We start from the raw sequence: 22,717 nt of genomic DNA, 5'->3' as shown, positions 1-22,717 counted from the left end.
AAACAGGTTTTAAGATTTTTAGCTGTAAAATATATTTTTAAATAATTTTGTTGTGAATAACCATCAACTGATGTTCCCTCATACACTATTGTACTCATTAGCTAATTATTAAGAACTTACGGGAAGTCATTAAGAACTTTTGGGACATCATTGTGGTTGTTTAGATGTTCTTAGTTTTTATTTATATCCTCTCTGCTAGATATGCATCCATATTTGCATGATTCCATTAACCCAGATTTTTCTGATTTGGACAATATGCTGGTTTACCTGGAGATAATTAGGTTAACATATAAAGATATTTTTTTTAACCCCTAAAGGTTAACATATAAAGATATCCAGAAAGTCACAGTGAGATTATGTGTATAAGAGAATACATATTACTGTAGCCAGTTGTACCAAAGCTTACATAAGATTTCAAACAGCCTGTTGTGAAACTTTTACCTTAGTTCTCATCTGAGATCATATTAACCCAAAGGCCTCAGGAAAATGTTACATTCACTGTAGTATTGTTTTGTGAAATGTCTCTGCAAGTGCTTAGCCATGAAGGAGTCACTTAGTAGATGTTGTGACTACACCTGATTTCACTTTTCTTTGAGTTACAGGAAAAATGTTTTTTTTTTATACCATTGCTATCAGTATCAATGCTGTTATTTTTATTATAGACTGTATGATGATTATAGTGTTATTGTCATGACTAACAGCAATATTAGATACCAGTAAAATATTTTCAAAAATAAAGATAGAGGGTAAACAGGTTATACAGGTAGTACTTGCAAATTGGCTCATTGGGGACTTAGTACTTGTGGAGTCCTCTGTGTTCAAAAACAATTGATAAAATACACTCATAGTGGGCATGGCATGTATGCACATGTCATTCCCTGATGACTTGGGGTTTAAAATTCAACATCTGTGGGTTAGTGATAGGGGGTGAGAACTGCTACCTTGTATTTTCTACAATCACTGTCAGGCTTCTTCGGGACTAAATTGTAGTTCATATTCATGTTCTATGGTATCCCCTTATAATTCTCTACACTTATATAGGCGACTGAAAACAGGTGTTAAGCTTTTTAGCTGTAAAATCTTTTTCTTAATGATTTTATTTTGAATAACCATCAACTGATGTTTCCTCGTACACTATTGTACTCATTAGCTAATTTTTCAAGAACTTATGGGATGTCATTAAGAACTTAGGGGAAGTCATTGATATTTCCTATAATCCAAATATGTTCCCTCCCTTTTCTCTCTTTTTCTCTCCTTTTTCTTGAAGGAAGAGGGGAACTGTTGGCAGAGAATGAATGAATGAATTTTTTCAGATGTGTGAGGCCTGTGAAGAGAAGATATCCCCAGAGATGAATCGCTGCGGACATCGAGGGTATTTTTACCATGCCACTCCCCAGTGTTTCAAATGCTACTCCTGCAAGCAGCCGCTGATGGGTAAACGTTTCAAAATGTCCAAGAATTGGGTTTTCTGCTCCAACGAATGTATTGAAGTGGCTGCGGAAGCCTTGGCTGTTAACCCAAACCCCAAAATAAAGCCAGAGTAATAGAGCGGGGGGATGTATGGTCATGTTTTACTTAAATACAGTGAAAAAGGTATGGCTTTATAATGAGAAATGGTCGATAACACACTATATTCTAGGTAAGGGATTTTATTTTTTACCCTTTTTTCTCGCTTTGTGATGATAAATGATGTGATACTTACTACTTACATTGACAGATGATGTGTAAAGATGGTCCAGTAATTACTATTCCATATTTAAGTTTTAATGAAAACATTGATTGTGATAAGGTTGATATCCATTACCTCTACAAACCACAGGTTGTTTTGATTGCAATATTTTGTATATTTTATATAATAGAACCAAGTCTGTAGTATGCAACGCTAAGGTCACATGCATCTAAAAGTGCAATAGTATACTTAGGAACTCAGTGAATCATTGTTTATTTTTGGGAAAGAACAGCAAAAAATTAAATTATAAATGAATATGCTGTATCATTTTTTTTCTTTTTTGTATTGGTATTCAGTTGTATTGCTTTATTATTGTTGTTATCTTTGTATCAATATTATTATTAACTTTGTATCAGTATTTTTATTAGTCAATGTTATTATTATTATTATTATTATTATTATTATTATTATTATTATTATTATTATTATTGTTACTATTATTATTGTTATTATTATTATTTTTTTTTCTTATTTTTTTATTTTTTTCACCCTCTCATTGTCATCATCATCATCATCAACATCAATGTCATCATCATTGTCATCATCCTCTACACCAATGTTATCATTATTAATGTCATAACTGCATTTTTATTATTATTATTATTTTTATTTTTATCATCATCAACGTCATCGTCATCATCCTCTACACCATTGTTATCATCACTGATGTCATAACTGTGTTTTATTATTATTATTATTATTATTATTACTGCTACTATTGTTATTGTTTTATTTCTTATTCATTATTCATTAACACACTATACAGAAGTATGGAAACAGACGTAAAACTTGAAAATGGTGAGGAAGAGGAGGAGGAGGGTTGCTATAAATTTTGCTATTGGTAGTAGCATTGCTATTTCTAGTGTTTGGCACTATTATCATAAATATGGTTTTCTGTAATGATTATTATTATTATAATTGTTATAGTTATTATTGTTGTTGTTATTATTATTATTATTATTATTTATTATTATTATTATTATTATTATTATTATTATTATTATTGTCAATAAACAATATCATTATAATTGTCGTCATATTCGTATTCGTCTTTGTCATCATCATCATCATCATCATCATCATCATCATCATCATCATCATCATCATCATCATCATCATCATCATCATCATCACCATCATCATCATCATCATCATCATCATCATCATCATCATCATCATCATCATCATCATCATCATCATCATCATCATCATCATCATCATCATCATCATCATCATCATCATCATCATCATCATCGCTATTACTTTTACTATTACCATTACTGTTATTATTATTATTTTCATTATTATTTCTGTCACTATCTCTTGTGCCATCCTGAGAATTGCCCATTGACGCCCGGTACATGCACTGACCACTCGTAATTTTTTTTACCCAGATGCTTTTACAAGTACTTAGGTATTAGCGAGGTCTCTGGACTCGCAGTCTCACTCGTTTCCTTGCATTCATGGAATTTTTGGGAAAAGGGTTCTTTTATTTACTTTTTTTTATATCCTTTAAATGTTATTGTTGTTTTTGTATTCGCTATAATGTATTGACGGTAATAAAAGTGAGAAAAAACAAGATTCTTCTTAGATATTCTGGAAGTTTGATATTTTGGATGTTTTTAGATATTTCGAGAAATAGGGTAAATGGGTGAGGTCAAGTCAGGTCAGTAATTGATTTCGTGGTGAATAAACACCTCAAAAAACGTATATGCATAAACAGTATAACCGAAACAAAGTGGCAGAGTACAGTGCATGTAAATATACGCAGTCCTGGTATCAAGTTACGAGATGTAATTTCAGTGCACGTTCTTGCATAGTAGACTTTTTCTGACAGCGCTTATTATGATTTTTTTATTGCGATACTTTTGATTGCTCCATTTTCTGTGCCATTGCATCATTCTGTTATGTTCAGTAGGTTTGATTGATTTTATTGACTTGCAAAGAATATTGTGTATACCTTTATTCTGTGATTTTTTTCCCTTGTGAGTGCTATGATGCTTTATCCTTAGGCAGCTATTGATTATTCAGTCACAGAATTAGGTTGAAATGGACAAGTGATGTTGCAGATATCACTGCATCATTACCTTTCTTTGTGCTTGTCAGAAAAATGTGCCATTATTAATGGATTTTTGAGAACTTCTGTAGTTTGCAGAGTTTGCATGAAGGATGATTTAGACGTGAATATTTTTATGAATTTAGATTAATGAAATTTGGCAAAACTGTGATTTTATTCCAGTCACTTAGAATAAAGTTAAATGAGTCTGACATTACAGGTTTGTTAAATGTTGTGAGATATAAACATATTATATATTATATTCGGAGATTAGAATTTAAGTGTTTGTCACTTTGATAATGTGAATATTTAGACCCACTGCTGAAATTAGGAGTACTTGTTCATCTACACCTTTTTTATGATAATATTTCTTTTTTTCCAGTGGAACTAGTTCTCTTTAGCTTTTCTCAAATTCCAATCAGGTTGTTTTTGGTGAACTTTTGATATGTAGCGAAGACTTTTCGTTTATATCTTTTGTAGTATTTTTTAAAGCTTGGTATTGATGGTTTTCGTTCAGTTTTTGAAAAGAAGGAAAAATATACGTATACTTTTGAGTTGTAGTTTCTTCATATAAAATAAGCTGCTTTTTGGGGGGAACTGGAGAACCAAACTATGTTGTATTTTATATATTACTGTTTGTTTGTAACAGTTGAAATAATATTCTGTGAAATATATTAGACAAGGAAACAGTGTTTGCAATTTGAAAATGCTGTTTGGGTGATTATAATTGCATATCAGTGCTAGTAGTAGCATTGACGTTACTTGTGTTCCTAGTTACTTTTCTGTACTTGTATGAAGTGTCCTTAAATGGGAAGAAGAGTATCCATGTGTATGTTTAAATTTAATACAGGTTAATGAAATAAAAGAGTTATAATTCTTCAGATCTTATGGTTTTATTATTAGCCATGTTACTGCTGTTTTTATGTAAGCTACGTTTGTCTTCCAATATTCTGTGTTGTATATGTTTCATTACAAACTAAATTTACTGGTTACAGGAAGTACATGGACGTCGAGAGTAAAATCAGTCTGAGAATTGTAAGCAACAAATGTAAAAAAAAAAATTCACATAATTGACTTATTTTCTTAATTGTTTGAACATTAAAGTAACATATTTAATTTGTATAGGTTCAGGACAGGCACAGACATATAATTACACATCTATAATGCACAGTTGTGGATGTATCGATGTATTGATGTATATTAAACAACATATTGCCTCTAACCTATATTTATGTAGTGAATGAACATCATTCAACAGTAATTAATAGGAAACATAGCAGTCTCAATGGAACATTATATAAACATCGTGATGCCTATACAGCTCATATTTTTTTGCAGGTGCTAAGCCTGGTATTGTTTATATATCAATCATTATATCACCTTCACTTCCTTTTACTGTGCACATGTACCAGTTTACGAAACAACAGTTTGACAGTTTGCAAGCATGAAATTAACAGTTACTCATTGTCACAATAACCCTAGCATATCTTCTGAGCTACTTCAGTTTATTGTAAAAGGGTATTTGATTAACCAACAGGTAAATGATATCTACACCATTTGTAAAAATTATGAAAAAAGTAAAGCTGTGTCCACACAGGGTTTAGGGCCTTGGCAGTCAAGCATTGCTACTAAATCATGTATTCCACTCATTTGAACAATGGGTTGTGGCCTTGTATGGAGATGATACCATAGTTAGGGCAATACAGGCAAACCATCAAAATGCATACACCTGGTCTTCTCGTTTGGATACAAAACAAATATGACCAGTGGTGGCCAGAGCTTTAACCTGGAAACTGCTTTGTCCCCTGTATGGATACAGTTTAATCATTATAAAATTAATGTCAATGACACAAACTTGGGAATGTCACAAGAATCATAATAAAACTTGGGGACTCAGGCTATCATTACCATGGATTTATAGCATTATTTAATCATAATTTTTACTTAATCTTTCAGTAGTACCCACAAGGTAGTGAACACACGGAATACTTCAGAGTCATTTAAGCAATTGTAAATGTATTGTCTGCTTTTGTTATAGCATCTTCAAACAATCCTATAGCTCTTCCTTTAACCTTATCTGAGGCACATTTTATTCTGAGATAAGTAATTTTGTATCAGTTTAGAAAAAGGAGAAGGAATTATGATCTTCCCAATAAGTAGTAGAAGAGGAAGTATGCAAAAAAAAATGCCAGACAAGATGATTCTATATAAGCCCAGATTTTGTTCCCAGAAGAGAAATAAGACTACAGATGCTCAAAAGAAAGTTTTTTTTTTATGTATTGAGCCAAGAGCTTGTGCGAATGTGGTGACTGTAAAGGTTGCAAGCCATGGAGAACATGTTCATAACCTCAGTCTGGTAGTGTTCATCTGAAAGAACGCTCAGGTCTGTGGTTTGATCCTGTGGAGAAAGGCTTGCTTTAGTACTTAATAAAAGTAAATCCCCTCAGAGTCATGGTTGAAATAAAATATTGTCACCAAAAGAAGGTATTACTGAATGCAGAAATGTTTAAGTGTTTTATGATAAATTCATTTAGAGTCGGAGGTGAAAGGAAATATCTTAATCTGAAAAAAAATATATAAGCAAAATACAAAAATTACACTAAAAATCAGTAACTGAAAACTTACCTTGAAAAGAAGATCCTTTGATGAGAAATATTCATAGAAAAGTCTAAAGAAGGAATCAGACTTTCCGAAGTTTTGAGCAGCAGTCAGCATCAGGTGTCTCATGTTCTCTTTGCTAGCTCCTGTCTCCGTCTGCCGTGTCACAATCTGCAGAAAAGAAATTTCATGAAGTGAGGAAATAGGACTTTCATTATCATTTCACACAACTGGTCACTCAGCAAACAGACTCATCATCACTCATCACACTCCTGGTTATTTACTGAACAGACTCTTCATCACTCATCACACTCCTGTTTACTCACCTAACAGACTCATCATTGCACTCCTGGTCTCTCACTCTTTAGAATGACTCACCATCACTCCTCATACACTGTTCCCATGTCCTAATGACCCACTAGACCGCACCGCACATCCAACCGACTAATGTTCCCATGTCCTAATGACCCACTAGACCGCACCGCACATCCAACCGACTAATCACTCATCACACGGCCCATTACTCACCACGTTAGCAGGAATCCGTCCAAGATTACACTCCTTGAGGTGATCTTCATGGACAGGAGCAACACCATCAGGACACAACAGCTGATAGTCATCGCTGTTTAAGTTATCGAATTGTTCTGTGTCTGGAGAGAAAACATATCATGTAGGGAGGGTGTGGATTGCACTGGTAGGAGGGTCATGGTACTGGATGTGGGGAAGGTGAAGAAGGGAAGAATAAAAGATGCAAGGAAGAGGAAAAGGAGAAGGGAAGTTATGAGGAAGAGGAAGGAAAAGATACAAGGAAGAGTATATGGAAAATGCAAGGAGATAAAGAGTGGAAAATGGAGGAAGAGGTTGTGGGGAAGAGGGGAAGCTGTGAGGAAGAGGAAGAGGAGACGAAACAAAGAAGAGGGGGAGGCACAAAGAGGAGGTGGCAGAGATCAGCAAAGAGGAAACTCAAAAAAGGTCAAAGTGATCAGCACCAGCGGCAATGATAGCAATAATAGCAGCAATGATAATAATAATAGTGAAGATAACGATAATAACAAAATAATTTAAACAAAAATAACAAAGCTTGATATTCTGATAAAATTAATACATGCAAGGAAGATTCATTTACCTGTTGGCTCAGTTGCAGGGTATTTAACAAAGGCCACGTCCTTATGTCCTAAACTAAGACACACGAACGCATCTCTGAAGCTTCCGAAGAATTCGCTCGAGCCACTGAGACATTCCTTAAGTTCGGCATCAATTTGATCAGCTGTTGTGCCGTCTGCGTTGAGAACAATTTTGTGTTTAGGATGATTTCGTAATTATATCTTGCCTTTGAGTATCTTATCGGTTTTGGCATGTGGATATTTATTTTTTCTCAATTCATTTACATACAGGTCCAGTTCCACTAAATGCATTTGTTGTTGGACTTCAGATAAAATACGTGCCTGTTGATTATTATTGAAAACATTGTATCCCATTACTGTATAGAAAATAAAAATAAAAATAAATTTCCCTTCAACTTACTTCTCGATTTCTGACACGACGTTTTACCAGCCAAATCGCTGGTTGAATTTATTCCAGATGACTTTGAAACAACAGCCAACAGGTAGTATAGACTGTCTTTAGCTTGGCCGTAGTTCTCAGACAAAAGGCTCACTAGGTTGTATGCTCTGAGGAAGAAAGGTAAAGTTTAGAAAAGCAATAATCCAAAGGGTAACATGTATTCGTTATTTCTAAACTTTTATGACCCAAGAGAAGATGAAACACAAGTATGTTCTTTATGATAAATGCACATAATGATCCTAGGCCAACAGCAATATATATCAAATGTATAATCAAATGAAGAAAGTGTAAAGTTACACACTGATGCGTGTTGAATCTCTGCTTGTCGGTGAGTGTCATGAGATCTGCCTTGTTGCGCGTGATGAGGTTGAGGCAGTCATTGAGGGTGGTGCCCATGACGCATTGCAAGGGAGGGGAGACGCCGCGCAGCTTGAGAACCGCTTCCAAGTCTGTGCATTTGCTCAGCTCGTCCGCCTGTATCGCGCAGAATCTCACGGGTTTCTCAGGGCACATCTCCTCCGCTTCCACGATGTTCATCTGTGCTGTTGGGCCGTGATGGCAGAGCGTTAGGCTTCGTAAGTGCATGGGAAAGGCACCAGAAGAGTTTCAGTAACATGAAAAGAGGGTCTTCTTCATAAGAAATCATTCTTGTTGTCTGTCACCCGTGCATGTGTGTTGTACATATATCTTAGTATGAGCAAATGAATATATATTGCCGAATAGAAGAAGAAGACAAACATAAATGATATCCTCAGGAGCAACTCACTCTTGCCGTAGAATTCCTGAGTGGTGACGTTCACCAGGATGGGGAAGATGTCCTGAAGGCTCTGCTTGATTCCGAGGGTGCTGGAGTACCACTTGCGAGCCTTCAGGTTCTCCTCACCCTTCAGCCTCGCCTGCGTCAGTGCCGAGAACAGCTTCTGGGCCTTGGAGTCGCTGGTGGGAAAAGGCAGGGTTTGAGTGACTGTTTCTCTCTCTCTCTCTCTCTCTCTCTCTCTCTCTCTCTCTCTCTCTCTCTCTCTCTCTCTCTCTCTCTCTCTCTCTCTCTCTCTCTCTCTCTCTCTCTCTCTCTCTCTCTCTCTCTCTCTCTTCCCTCTTCCTCGCAGACTCATCCCGACAATCTCTCCATTGTTCTGCTAACCTCCTCCACTCCCTCTTCCTCCCTCCCCCCCCCTCTCTCTCTCCCCTCCACCCTCACCATACCTCGCACGCACTCACTGGCTCCTCCTCCTTCCACCCGTCCCTTCCACTCACCTGGCATCCACCGAAGTGACGTAGGCATCCCAGGGTCGAGCAGCCCAGTAGCACTCCTCAGCCTCCGGCGAGAAGATGGGCACCACTCTATCGTCCCGGCAGAGCAAACCGTAGGCCTCAGAGTCAAATCCGCGAGTGTTCTTTGGATTGGAAGCAAGGGGGAAAAAAGGGGTCGTTAGGTGATTCGGATGCGTGTGGTGATCAGGGAGGGGAAGAGGGGGAGGAAAGGAGAGGGAGGGAGAGGAAAAGAAGAGGGAAAGAGGGAGAAAAGGAGAGGAGGGAGGAAGGGAAAGGGAGAGGGGGGAGGGGGGAAGGAAGGGAGGAGAGAGGGAAAGAAGGAGAGGGGGAGAGGGAGAGGGAGAAGCACAGGGAGAGGGAGAGGAAGAGGGAGAGGAAGAGGGGGAGGGAGGGAGGGTGGGATAAGAAGAGATAGATAGATAAATAGATAGATAGAATGAGAGAGAGAGAGAGAGAGAGAGAGAGAGAGAGAGAGAGAAGAGAAAGAGAAAGAGAAAGAGAAAGAGAAAGAGAAAGAGAGAGAGAGAGAGAGAAAGGGAAGAGGAAGAGGGTGCAGAGAGGAAGATGTGAGAAGGAAAGGAAGAGGGGGAGGGAACAGGGAAGCAGAATGGCAGAAGAGGACGAAGAAAACAAATATAGAATCAAAGTAAAAAATAAAAAAGTTAACCAGATGAAGAAAACTGCTCCTGCTACAACAACAAATCATAATAATAATAATAATAATAACAATAATGATAAATTATAATAATATTAAATAATAGATAATCCCTCAAAACCCACCTGGAAGTAGTCTTTGACCACCTGGAAGCCCCCAAACCCACCTGGAAGCCCCCAAACCCACCTGGAAGCCCCCAAACCCACCTGGAAGCCCAAAACCCACCTGGAAGCCCAAAACCCACCTGGAAGCCCCCAAAACCCACCTGGAAGCCCCCAAACCCACCTGGAAGCCCCCAAACCCACCTGGAAGCCCCCAAAACCCACCTGGAAGCCCCCAAACCCACCTGGAAGCCCCGAAACCCACCTGGAAGCCCCCAAACCCACCTGGAAGCCCCCAAACCCACCTGGAAGCCCCAAAACAACCTGGAAGCCCCCAACCAAACCCACCCCTGGAAGCCCCCAAACCCACCTGGAAGCCCCCAAACCCACCTGGAAGCCCCCAAACCCACCTGGAAGCCCCCAAACCCACCTGGAAGCCCCCAAACCCACCTGGAAGCCCCCAACCCACCTGGAAGCCCCAAACCCACCTGGAAGCCCCAACCCACCTGGAAGCCCCCAAACCCACCTGGAAGCCCCCAAACCCACCTGGAAGCCCCCAAACCCACCTGGAAGTACTCTTTGACGACGGACAGCTTGGAGAAGGCCACGTCGCCGCCCCCCTCCGTCAGGCAGCGCAGGGCCCCCGTGTAGCCCGAGTACTCGTCGCTCTTGTCGCATCTTTTGCTCTTGCACATGGAGCACATGGACGGGTATTTGTTCTCTGGAAGGGGGGGGGGAGGGAGCGGGCGTCAGTTTTTTTTTTTTTTTTGGCGGGGGGGGGAAGGGAGAGGGCGTGATTTTTTTTTTTTTTTTTTGGGGGGGGGGAAGGGAGAGGGCGTGAGTTTTTTTCCTTGGGGGGGGGAGGGAGAGGAGCGTCAGCTTTTTTTTTTGGGGGGGGGAGGGGGATGGAAATGGCGTGATTTTTTTTTTTTTTTTAAGCAAGAAGAAGAAAAAGACAAAAGAAAAAAGAAGAGAGAAGAAAAAGAAAAAGACGAAGAAGAAGAAGAGAGCAGAGAGAATAATAATAATAATAAGAAGAAAAAAGAAAAGAAAAAGAAGACAAAGACAAAGAAGAGAGAAGAAAACACACACACACACATACACACACACACACACACACACACAACACACGCAGAGGCGACTCACTGAGCGCTCTGTCGAAGCTCTCCGACGTGGCCCAGTCGCCGGGGACGCAGGCTCGGTTGAAGGTCGAGGCCACGCTGGCGATCTCGTGCTCAAGGGCGGACTGGTGGGGGTCACAGGGGGGGGAGATCACGCCCTCGCGCTTCAGCTGAAAAAGGAAAGAAAGGCGGGCGGGCGGGCGTGAGGAAGGTTTACAAAGCGTGAGTGACTGTGTTCAGTGAAGTAACAAAACGCGGTCTCCTATATCTGAATCGGAAGGCTATATGAGAAAATAAAAGACATTTTTATTGTTATATATATAAAAGTAATACAGATATAAAATAAATTATCATCATTTTTCATTATCCCTTTATACAAAGAAGATAAACCACCTGAGACTTTCCCCCTTAAAAGAAAAGAAAAAAACCATCGACACGCCCTCACCAACTCTAATGAAACAGAGCATTTAAACCCCAAGCTACAACCATCCAAACCTATCCTTCCCCTTATTCCTTATTCCTTCAAACATTCCCTCACCAGCGCCACGGGAATCCTCCATCCTGTCGTCCTGCCGTATCCTGTATGACAAGACTTAGTGCCCCTCAGGTCGGATATCTTGGCCACGCGCGACCGTCTCACCACAGCCACTGCCTTGTAGCGGAACTCGTCTGGGGTTTCGGGGGGAAAACGAGCTTATTTATTGCTTTATTTATATTTGTATTTGAGTGTTTGTTATTATTGTTGATTTTATTGCTGTTGTTGTCTTTTTTTCTTTGAGGGGTGGGAGGGAGGGGGGAGGGGTCGCTTGTTGTTCTTTGGGATTTTTGATGCTCATAATGTTCATAACATGATGGTGATGATGATGGTGGTGATGGTGATGATAAAAATAACAATAACAATGAAAGAAAAGGTCATATTCTTATCATTATAATTATAATTTTCTATCATTAATATTGCTGTTATCATTATCATTACAAAAACAATCACCATCTTCACCACCACCATCACCAACGCCCACTTTCACCACCACCACCAGCACCGCCTCGCCCTCATTACCATCAGAACGCCTCACCAACCTGCAGCGAAGGCCGGGTCCCTCATGACGGCGAACACCCGGAAGTTTTCGAGCCCGAGGTAGCGCCCGGTGAGAGGGGACATGTCCACCTGGCCAAGCTTCACCCGCCTCATGCAGTCCAGTCTGTGGGCGGAGGGGCGGCCTGAGTACCTTCTCTCTCTCTCTCTCTCTCTCTCTCTCTCTCTCTCTCTCTCTCTCTCTTCACTTTCTGTCTCCGTCACTGTCTATCGGGATTTGATTCTGTGTCTTTCTGTCTGTCTGTCTGTCTGTCTGTCTGTCTCTCTCTCTCTCTCTCTCTCTCTCTCTCTCTCTCTTTCTCTCTCTCTCTCTCTCTCTCTCTCGTTAGTAACGCAACAAAACATCCTAACTATAAATCGTCATAAACCGAACTCCTACCTCGGTATCTCGCCCAAACCTTCCTCATCACGACAACGTGACACTACCACAATATCTCACTCCCACATTACCCTACGTTACCACACCCTCTTACTACAACGCAACCACATTCATACACCTTACCGGGCTACTGTACCGCCTCTGCGCCACAGCTACGTACCTGTCCCTCGCACTGGCGCAGACGAAGCGATACCCCTCTGCCCACATGTCAGCGACCATAGCTTCACAGTCCTCCATCTCATCCTCCAAGGCACACACGCGGACTGTGAGGTTGAGGAAATTGCTGTTGTTATTGTTGTTTTAACCATCATCATAATAATAATAATACTTATTATTAATATGATTATTATTATTATCATCTTCATTATTATTATTATTATTATTATTATCAGTCTTGGCTTTATCCATAATATCATTATCATTACTATTATTATCGTTATTACTAATACCATCACTATTGTTATAAGGATATGATGACTGAGGAGGAGGGAGAAAGGGAGGGAATGGGATGGAGAGGGATAGAAAGAGAGGATGGGAAGAAGAGAAGTAGAGTAGAAGAGAGGTAGAAAGGAAGAGAGACCGAGAGAGATATGAAGAGGAGGAGAGAAAGCTGAAGAAAGGAAGATAGACAGATATGAGGAAAAGAAGAAGAAGAGAAACAGAGATGGAGAAAGGGGAGAGATAGATAGATAGATAGATAGATAAAGAGAGAGAGAGAGAGAGAGAGAGAGAGAGAGAGAGAGAGAGAGAGAGAGAGAGAGAGAGAGAGAGAGAGAGAGAGAAAGCAGGAACGAAAAAAAAAAGAAAACAGACGACCACCTACTTTCGCAAGAATGCAATTCATCGAGCTTTTTAAAATAATCCTCCTTGTTCCTCCTTTCCTCCGTCGTGTCCTCAGTCAGCGCCTTTAAACCTACAGCCGAATCCTTGAAGAGTAGGTCAGGCTTACCCTGGTACTTCCCGAAGAGACTAGTGCAAAATAAATAAATAAATAAATAAATAAGTAAATGAATGGCGTCAATACAGATTGTGACTGGTATTGTTAAGTTAATAATGATGATGAAAGTAATTATAATGGTAATAATAACAATGAAAATACTAATGGTTATGGTGATATCATTATGTGAAATAAAATCACATTTGCCCTCGATTGGTTTCCTCGTTTATGAAAAATAATTTGTACCAGATAAATACAGACTAATTATTCGTGCTTTTTTTTTGTCCCTGACTATTTTACTCATCAAACGCATCATTAAACATGGGGGAGATACGACGTTCATAATAACCAAAAGATAATCAACAATGCTCTTATTGACGTCCTTTCACTGAAATACTACGTTATGAGCATCTTCGTCGGAAATAAAAAAGTGTACCTGAAGGTCTTGCTCCCGGGGGCGGCGCTGCCGAAGGCCTCGGAGACGCCAAGGAGGACATCTCGCACTTGAGCTTTTCTCGGCTCGCGCATTCGGCCGGACACGACGACCTGTGAGGGAGAGTCGCGGTGTTTATGTGTTAGTCTCTCTCTCTCTCTCTCTTTGTCCGTCTGTCTCTGTTTTGTGAGTGTGTGTGTGCGTGTGTGTGTGTGTGTGTGTGTGTGTGTGTGTGTGTGTGTGTGTGTGTTATTTTTCTCTTCATTATACACACATCAGAATTAATGTATGGAACAATATTCCGGAAGAACTCATTTGAATGAAAGAAATTTCGTCAAATACAAATGTTCTGGCCTTCACAAAAAAAGAAACAAAAAAAAACGTAATTAGAGAAGAGAGATCAGACCTCGTGTGCGGGAACCATGGCCAGGTTGCAGGTCTTATATTCGGTCACAGCCGCTCGGTCTCCGGTCGAGCACAGGAGCTTGAACTGGTCTGAACGAAGGCCCACCGTCCATGAGGCAGTGCTGTGTCCATCTGGAAAGAAAAATACGTTATTTATTAGTAAATTCTAGGGAAGAAACTTGGCAGATACATAGTCTGCAACGCAACTGAATCCTGCGTTGTGAAATCCGGCTCACCTGTGTGGTCTGGGACGGTCGTGTGCTTGACGAAGGCGACGTCCCCTCCGCCCTGAACCAGGCACCTGAAGGCCCCCGAGTATGAGTAGAAGGGCTCGCTGGTCCCCCTGACGCAGTGGGTGTCCGTGCCTCCCCTGCAGAGGCGGCAGAGCGACTCCACGTAGTTGCCATTGGGGTTGTACTTGCTGGATTTGGCTCCGGGCGCGCAGGAGCCTCCCGTGAAGAACTCGGCGACGGCGTTGATGTAGTTGCAGTGGCGGGGGTCGATCAGCCGCTCCTTCAGAAGCATGGCCACGGGCATCTTCCAGCCTGGGACGGTGACAAAGGGAGTGTGGGAAGCAGGTCATGGGGTATATGCCTTTCGATGTCGCACAGATTAAACGCTTAGGAATCGCAGACCGCTTTATGATGTCATTTCTCACCTGAAGTCTTCCCGATGCCTGTGTGGCAAGACTTCCGTCCTCTGAGTTGAGAGAAATAAGTGATGTTGGATTCTGCTCTCACCACGGCCACGGCGTAGTATGACGACGTCGTCCTGCCCGAAGTGCTGTTGTAGACCTCACTCAGAAGGCGGTCGAAGCCATAATCTCTGTGGGGACCAGGCATTGTATTAGCAAAGCAAGCGATGACCGACAGCCAGACAGGTAAGACACACGCAAATAACACACACACACACACACACACACACACACACACGCACGCACGCACACACACACACACACACACACACACACACACACACACACACACACACACACACACACACACACTCACACTCACGACGTTGAGACTTACTGCCTGACTTGGTAGACATCTCCCCCGTCCAGAGCGATGACGTCAGCCCTTCCGAGGTAGATGTCCGGGTAGCAGTGCGAGTCGTTGGTGTCCAGGACGCAATCGACACCGACGTTGGCACCGATGCCGTACGCCTGCGCCGCCATCTGCAGGTCGCGGCACTTGGCTAACTCGGCTTCGTTCGTCACGCAGAAGCGGACGGGGTTCTTGATCAGGCTGTGGTCTAGCTTGTAGCCGGCTGCGGGAGGGAAGGGAGGGGGAAGGGGCGTTAATTTCTCGTTTGTGGACGCAGTGGCTTACTTGTCATTTATAGAGTGGCCTGTATGTGGAGTTGTGAATATCCATATCAGCTTATAAAGGCTCAGCCAAAATTACCGTTCTTAATCATCCTCGCGGGTGAGAGCGCGGTCTCCATGGCCTCGAACTTGGTAGACGAAGGAAGGCCAAGGATCTGGGCCACACTCTCTGAATGGCCAATGACCCCGCTGATCCACTGGTTTCGCAAGGTTCTGAAAGGGAGAGAAGGAAATCCGAAATGACGCTTTAGCTCTTCCTTCCCCAAGCGCAACTCTCTTTCCCTTCACTTCGACCAAGGAAAAGGAAAAACAAGATGAAATCCCAAATCGTCCGTGCCCGAGAACACCTATCTCTCCTTCCTTTTCACCTCTAACGAGATATTAAATAAATAAACAAATAAATAGATATATAACCCAAGCTCAAAACTCACTGGCAGGAATCCTTTCGGCACGGAGGGGTGAGCAGGACCGAGGGGGGGCGCTGACCCCAGTCGCACGGCTCCCTATCGTCGGCGGTGGCTGGTCCGAGGGGCTGCACGCTGCCGTTCCCGACGCGGCAGAAGTGGTATAGGTCCCTGACCTGGGGATTCTGCGGGGGGAGGGGGCGTGTCTTTCATGAAGGGAAACGCTCATGCATATGTAAGTACGTTCTATTTGCTCAGTTCAACATTTACAGTTTACGAACCATATCTATGTCTGTCAATCTCTCCCTCCCTCCCTCACTTCTTCTCTCTCTTTCTCTCTGTTTCCGTCTCTCTCTCTCTCTCTCTCTCTCTCTCTCTCTAATTCTTTCTTTCTCTCTCTCTCTCTTATCTCTCTATATAGTTCTATCTATCTATATCATTCTATCTATCTATTCATCTCCCCCCCACCTCTCTCTCTCTCTCTCTGTCTCTCTCTCTCTCTCTTTCCCTCTCTCTCTCCCCTTCTCCCTCTCATCCCTCCCCTTCTCTCTCTCATCCCTCCCTCCCTCTCTCTCTTTCCTTCCTTCCTTCCTTCCACCCTTTCCTTCGATCTCTATCCCTATCCTCCTTCCTATCCACCCAGATCAGTCTCTCCTTCTCAGCCTCCACAGCGCTCCTCCTTACCACGTCCCTCTGCCTGCGGAAATCGACATCGGAGACAACGGCTGCGTCCGCCGTGCGATCGAAGAGGCACCTGAGGGCGCCCGAGCCTGCGTAGGCGTCCGCCCCGTCGCAGTTCTGGCCGGGACACGCGCTGCACAGGTGACTATGACGCCACTCTTCGCGAGGCAAGTGGGAAAGGAATAGAGAGGGTTTGAAGCCGGGGAGGTAAGAAGACCAAATGGATGATTTATTTATTTATTTATTATTATATATATATATATATTTTAAATATCTAGGGTATTGGTATTTTAGTTATCATTGATATGCATGAGAGATTAGGGGAAAAGGAGTGAGGGTGAGAGGGAAAAGGGGGAGGGAGGAGAGGGAGAGGAGGAAGAAAGAGGGAGAGAGGACAGGATGGAGATAGATAGATAGATAGATAGAGAGAGAGAGAGAGAGAGAGAGAGAGAGAGAGAGAGAGAGAGAGAGAGAGAGAGAGAGAGAGAGAGAGAGAGAGAGAAAAAGAAAAAGAAAAAAAAAGAAAGAAAAAGAATAAAAGAAATCAAAAGATAACAAGAGAAAGAAAAACAGGAGAAAAAAACTAGAAAACGAGAAAGAGAGAGATAGATGGATAGATAGATAGATAGAGAGAGAAGAGAGAGAGAGAGAGAGACAGACAGACAGACAGAGAAAGGATCGCATAAAAAAAAAATGAATGAGAAACAAGACAAAAACTAAAGACTAAGAAAAGAAGAAGAAGAAAAAAAAACACGTGGAAATCAACTCACTGAGCTGGCGATCTGTGAATGGATCCTGAGACCATCTGCCGGGGATGCAGGCGCTCGTCCACTCTCTCGCCAGCATCTCGATGTGACTCTGTTAGGGATGGATAATGAACAAGGGGGGAGGGGGTGTTAGACGTGGGTATTTGGATTTGCAGACGATTCTGGCGCCGGTTCTGGTTGTGTGGATGTATGGGGGGGGGGGATTAATGTATTTGTTTATTTTTTAAATCTTTATTTATTATTATTATTTTTTAGAACGTTTTATAGGTTTTGGTTATGGTTATGTTGTGTGGGTGAGTGATTTTTAATGTTTACACTGTGTGGATGTTTCTGTATATATTGTAGGGGGGATCTTGCGTTTTTTTTTTTCGATGGAGGATGTGGGTATTTATAGATTTATATATTCACTCGTTTTATCCTAATTTGAATACATATACACAAGTACAATCCCCATTTTCCCTTTCCAGAAAAACACACACACCTATCTCTCCGTAAAAAAAAAAACGGTAATATTTATGATGATGATGATGATGATGATGATGATGATGATGGTGATGATGATGATGATGATGATGATGATGATGATGATAATAATAATAACAATAATGATACTAATAATTATGATGATGATACTAATAATGATGATGATAATAATGATAATAATAATAATAATAATAATAATAATAATAATAATAATAATAATACTAATGATGATGATGATAATAATAGCAATAATAATAATAATAATGATAATAACAAAACAACAACAACAACAACAACAAACGTCCTCTTACAAATACCTGAACATCCAGCAACATGTCCTTGGTGGAGGGGGTGGGGGGGCGGTGGAGGGCGGGGGGGAAGAACCTCTGGAGATTGAACCCCGGGTGACAAAGGCTCTTCGGGCTCGGGTTCGAAGCGTTGTGAACCAGCATGAACACCCGCCGGACTTCGCTCTCGGGAAGAGCTGGCAGGGAGAGGGGGAGGTGGTGAATGAGAGGGAGAGGGAGGGAGGGAGGAAGAGGGAGGGAGAGGGGGAAGTGGTAAATGAGAGGGAGAAGGGGGAGGGAGAGGGGGGGAGGGGGGAGAGGGAGGGTGGGAGGGAGAGAGGGAGAGGGTGGGGAGGGTGGAGAGGGGGGTGGGTGAGAGGGAGGGAGAGGGAGGAGGGAGGGAGGGAGGGAGGGAGGGAGAGAGAGGGGGAGGGGGGAGAGAGAGAGAGAGAGAGAGAGAGAGAGAGAGAAGAGAGAGAAAAAAAAGAAGAAGCAAAAACAAAAACAAAAAAGTAAAAGGAAACAGTTAGAGAAGAGAAGAACAATAAGTAAAAAAAAAAAGAAAAAAATCTATCAAAATAAGAAGAAGAAAAAAAAATATATAAAGGATACATCAAAATTGAAAAAAAATATAGATGAGAGAAAGAAAGGGAGGAAAACGAATGAACGAAAAATGAAAAAAAGGGAAGCTAAGAGAAATGAAAAGAAAATAATGAACCAAATGAGAAAAAGCTGAGACGAGATAATGAAGAAAGAAGAAAGGAAAAGGAAAACAAGAAAACGTAAAGATGAAAAGAGGAAAGAAAGAAAGAAAGAAAAAAAAAACTAAAATAGAGTAAAAGGAGATATAAGATAAAGAAAGAGAGAAACAAAATAAGGTAAAATGAGGAATGGGAGAGAGAAAGAAAGAAAGAGAAAAGGGAAAAGTTAGAAAGGAGAAAGGAAGAAAAAAAAGAAAAAGAAAAGAGATGTAAGAAAGAAATGGGAAGAAGAAGAAGAAAAAAGGGAAAAATGTAAAGAATAGAGGAAGGAAGAAAGAAGAAAATAGAATAGGAATAAATAGAGAAGAGAGATAGAAAGAATATATGAAAAAAATGGAAAAAAGTGGAGATAAAAGAAAAACAAACAAACAAACAGAGAGAGAGAAAAAAAAACGTTGAAATGACAAGAAAAAAATAAACGAAAATTGGGGAAAATGCGAAAATAAAAGGAAAAAAAGAACAAAATAAGAAAAAAGTAGAGATGAGAGAATGACAATAACAACAACAACAAAATGAATGAAAAAAAAAAAATAAAATCAACAAAAGCAGAAAAGAATATAGATGAAATTAACAATGTATATTTAGTATTATAATGCTATACTAAAAAGAAAAAGCTGAAAAGACATTTAAAAATTCACGTAACTTACAAAACACGAAGAATATGAAACATTTTGGAAACATTAAACCAGAGTAGGAAATTTTATGAGCAAATACAATAATGCCTAAAAATAAACGTTCTAATACATATGTAAGTTGCTGTACAAGAACAAAACAATAACAAAATGTAGAAAAATAGAAAAATAAAAGCATTACTTATATGTTTTTACTTTAATACTATATCTTATATTTACCTGGATGACAACGAGCGCAAAATAATAATAATAATAACAATAATAATAATAATAATAATAATAATAATAATAATAATAATAATAATAATAATAATAATAATAATAATAATAATAATAATAATAATAATAATAATAATAATAATAATAATAATAATAATAATAAAACACACACACACACACAAATCAGAAAAAACTACCAGATAAACCAATAAACCAAAACACGAAAAAAGCAAGAAAATAAAAGGCCAGGAAAGTCAGAAAACCTGAACTCACAAAGCTTGACGACGGCTTCGAATTTCCCGCCGAAGGAGAGGGCAGCCAGATTCACGTCCTCGGCCTCAAAGTAGCCGAATTCTGCCTCTCCATCGCGCATCTTCTTCAGGCAGTCCAGCCTAATGGGTGGGGGAAAAAAGAGGAAATTATTATATAAAAGAAAATTCGGAGAATGAATTATTGAATATAGGTATGATTATCTGCTGCGTGAGTATACATACGTACACACATATACATATACGGATAAACGCATACATGCACACACACATACATGCACACACAAACACATACATACACACACAAACACATAGAAACCCTCATACAAACACACACACACACACACACTCACACACATACACACACACACACACACACACACACACACACACACACACACACACACACACACACACACACACACACACACACACATACACACACACACACACACACACACATGCAAACACACTCAAAGTAATATGGTATTCATACATACGCGCTCATGCACAGGACACATACCTGTCCCTAGCCTGTGTGCAGGACAGGACTCCCAGCGAAGTCCTGTGCAGGCTATCGCAGTACACGTCAGGACCCACGCATATCCGGGCAGCTGAGTTTGGAAGGAAGGAATGGTCAGTCTCAAAATCCCCCTTTTTTTGTTAACTATGTTTTATAATAGTGATAATTTCTTTTGGTACTATGCTTTTTGTTACTCTACTTTTGATTTTTTTAAAATAGAGATGTGTTTGTACTTTATTTTATATTTATATTATATCATTAGAAGATAAATTGATGGTATATTTATATAATTTCTCACTACTTTATGGTGATAGATATGAATCGCGTACATTGTGTCACATGTAAAAAAAGCATGAATGAGAATGAGTATCTTCACAGTACAGGGGATGTATTTTATGTATTGTAAAGATATTCATTCTCATTCATGCCTAACCAGCAGTAAATGTATCATGTATGATTATACATTCATCCTTCATTCACAAAGGTTAGTCCAAATATGTTTTACAGGCAATGTGTCTTTATCATCTTCTATCATATTGCATTTCAAGATAACGTGGGCATCACCCCCAGTAACATTCCTGTGTCATAAGGTCCGTCCGCCAAATATAGTCAGAGTTTTACACTGACCATAAATATCAAATTGGTATGATCCTTGAAAATGTTGATTCAATTGGTATGATCCCTGAAACATATACCAAAGTGGTATATGTTTCACAACATGCACTTATTTGGTATGAACCATTGAAATGTATATTCATTTAGTATGATCCCTTGAATTCACCTATGAAATAATGACTAAAGATCAAGAAGTATTGTCTCCTACATTTCACAAGTAGGTGCCATTACATGCATGAAATAAAGACCAATTTTGCCTATATTTCCATACTTAATAATCCAAAGACTTATTACATGTAACACTATACACCAATAAACAAACCATTATTCTTGATCTGAACGTGTGCTACGATCTGACAAATACCCTTGAACACATATGATCAAAATATACAGATAACCCAAAGAACAAGCATTTTTCACTTTTTATGTATTTATCATTAAAAAAATAAATCTTATTTCATTTCCTTTGTCTTATTTATTCATTTTCTTATTTATTTTCTTATTTCTATATTATCTTATTTATTTATCTATTTATTTATTCATTATTTTGTTTATTTATTTACTTACTTTTTACTTATCCATTCATTTATTCAATTGTTATTGTTTTTTACCTGCTCATTGGACAACCCGCGTGTTCCTTCTTACCGTACGTAGCTGCTCTGCTGTATTTAGCTTCTGTTCCGCACGTCAGCACAGAAACCAGGAGGATGGCGAGAAGCAGCCCTCGGCAGGGACTCACAGCAGCAGCCATGGTGGGGTAATCCTGTAGGAGAAAAAAAAATGTAGAAATTTAAAGAAGAGGTTGAAAGTATATACGTGAATGTGTGTGTGGGGGAGGAGGATCTGTTTGTGTGTGTGTGTGTGTGTGTGTGTGTGTGTGTGTGTGTGTGTGTGTGTGTGTGTGTGTGTGTGTGTGTGTGTGTGTGTGTGTGTGTGTGTGTGTTTGTATATATATGTGTGTGTGTGTGTGTGTGTGTGTGTGTGTGTGTGTGTGTGTGTGTGTGTGTGTGTGTTCGTGTGAGAGTGTGTAGGTACAAATGGGACTAACTGCTCATTATCTGACCCATTCACTTCTATGAAAAACTACGATTCCTCACTATACAAAACTGAGGTTGTGGATTTAAGACAAAAAGACCTTTCTAAATTCCTAATGTAAGACTTTGGTGGGACTGTGCAACCATAATAAAACTTCACAGTAGAAATATTGGCAGACTATCATATTAATATCAAATGCATACGGCGATGATTTCCAAATCGTATAGTGTATTCTCCCATAAATATATAATTCTTGAAAAGCTAATACATGGTAATACACACATACATGTATGTATGTATGTGTGGATGCATCTATGTATACACTTACGTATGTATTTATATATGTATATATGTATGTATCTTTGTATGTAT

General features: G+C 40.1%; 2 protein-coding genes across 4 annotated transcripts in view; one reads left to right on the top strand and one right to left on the bottom strand.

The window, feature by feature from the left end:
- The window catches only part of LOC119572890 (testin-like), a 15,677-nt gene extending 11,011 nt beyond the window's left edge, over positions 1-4,666 (top strand). The window contains exon 10 of one of the 2 annotated variants that reach the window (XM_037919835.1): positions 1,314-4,666. In XM_037919835.1, coding sequence (XP_037775763.1) covers positions 1,314-1,544 — 231 coding nt within the window. In that variant the 3' untranslated portion in view covers positions 1,545-4,666. The remainder of the gene's footprint in view (positions 1-1,313) is intronic. The other variant, XM_037919837.1, reaches the window with a different exon arrangement.
- The window catches only part of LOC119572889 (transferrin-like), a 19,050-nt gene continuing 992 nt past the window's right edge, over positions 4,660-22,717 (bottom strand). Inside the window, exons 2-28 of one of the 2 annotated variants that reach the window (XM_037919833.1) lie at positions 21,956-22,073; positions 20,696-20,786; positions 20,177-20,295; positions 18,322-18,488; positions 17,525-17,612; positions 16,758-16,912; positions 16,101-16,258; positions 15,749-15,882; positions 15,374-15,611; positions 15,001-15,167; positions 14,579-14,887; positions 14,344-14,474; positions 13,941-14,050; positions 13,391-13,536; positions 12,728-12,830; positions 12,173-12,294; positions 11,634-11,764; positions 11,121-11,265; positions 10,541-10,695; positions 9,201-9,340; positions 8,713-8,882; positions 8,248-8,488; positions 7,908-8,053; positions 7,510-7,662; positions 6,912-7,033; positions 6,411-6,554; positions 4,660-6,183 (exon numbers count right to left, since the gene is read on the bottom strand). In XM_037919833.1, coding sequence (XP_037775761.1) covers positions 6,058-6,183; positions 6,411-6,554; positions 6,912-7,033; positions 7,510-7,662; positions 7,908-8,053; positions 8,248-8,488; positions 8,713-8,882; positions 9,201-9,340; positions 10,541-10,695; positions 11,121-11,265; positions 11,634-11,764; positions 12,173-12,294; positions 12,728-12,830; positions 13,391-13,536; positions 13,941-14,050; positions 14,344-14,474; positions 14,579-14,887; positions 15,001-15,167; positions 15,374-15,611; positions 15,749-15,882; positions 16,101-16,258; positions 16,758-16,912; positions 17,525-17,612; positions 18,322-18,488; positions 20,177-20,295; positions 20,696-20,786; positions 21,956-22,061 — 4,017 coding nt within the window. In that variant the 5' untranslated portion in view covers positions 22,062-22,073 and the 3' untranslated portion in view covers positions 4,660-6,057. Of the gene's footprint in view, positions 6,184-6,410; positions 6,555-6,816; positions 6,833-6,885; positions 7,034-7,509; positions 7,663-7,907; positions 8,054-8,247; positions 8,489-8,712; positions 8,883-9,200; positions 9,341-10,540; positions 10,696-11,120; positions 11,266-11,633; positions 11,765-12,172; positions 12,295-12,727; positions 12,831-13,390; positions 13,537-13,940; positions 14,051-14,343; positions 14,475-14,578; positions 14,888-15,000; positions 15,168-15,373; positions 15,612-15,748; positions 15,883-16,100; positions 16,259-16,757; positions 16,913-17,524; positions 17,613-18,321; positions 18,489-20,176; positions 20,296-20,695; positions 20,787-21,955; positions 22,074-22,717 lie in introns of those variants that run through there. The other variant, XM_037919834.1, reaches the window with a different exon arrangement.

Source organism: Penaeus monodon, chromosome 5, assembly GCF_015228065.2.
Source record: "Penaeus monodon isolate SGIC_2016 chromosome 5, NSTDA_Pmon_1, whole genome shotgun sequence".
In the NCBI taxonomy this organism is placed as follows: Eukaryota; Metazoa; Arthropoda; class Malacostraca; order Decapoda; family Penaeidae; genus Penaeus; species Penaeus monodon.
The sequence above is the reverse complement of the archived record's forward strand: the minus strand, read 5'-3'. Positions and strand labels throughout refer to the sequence as shown.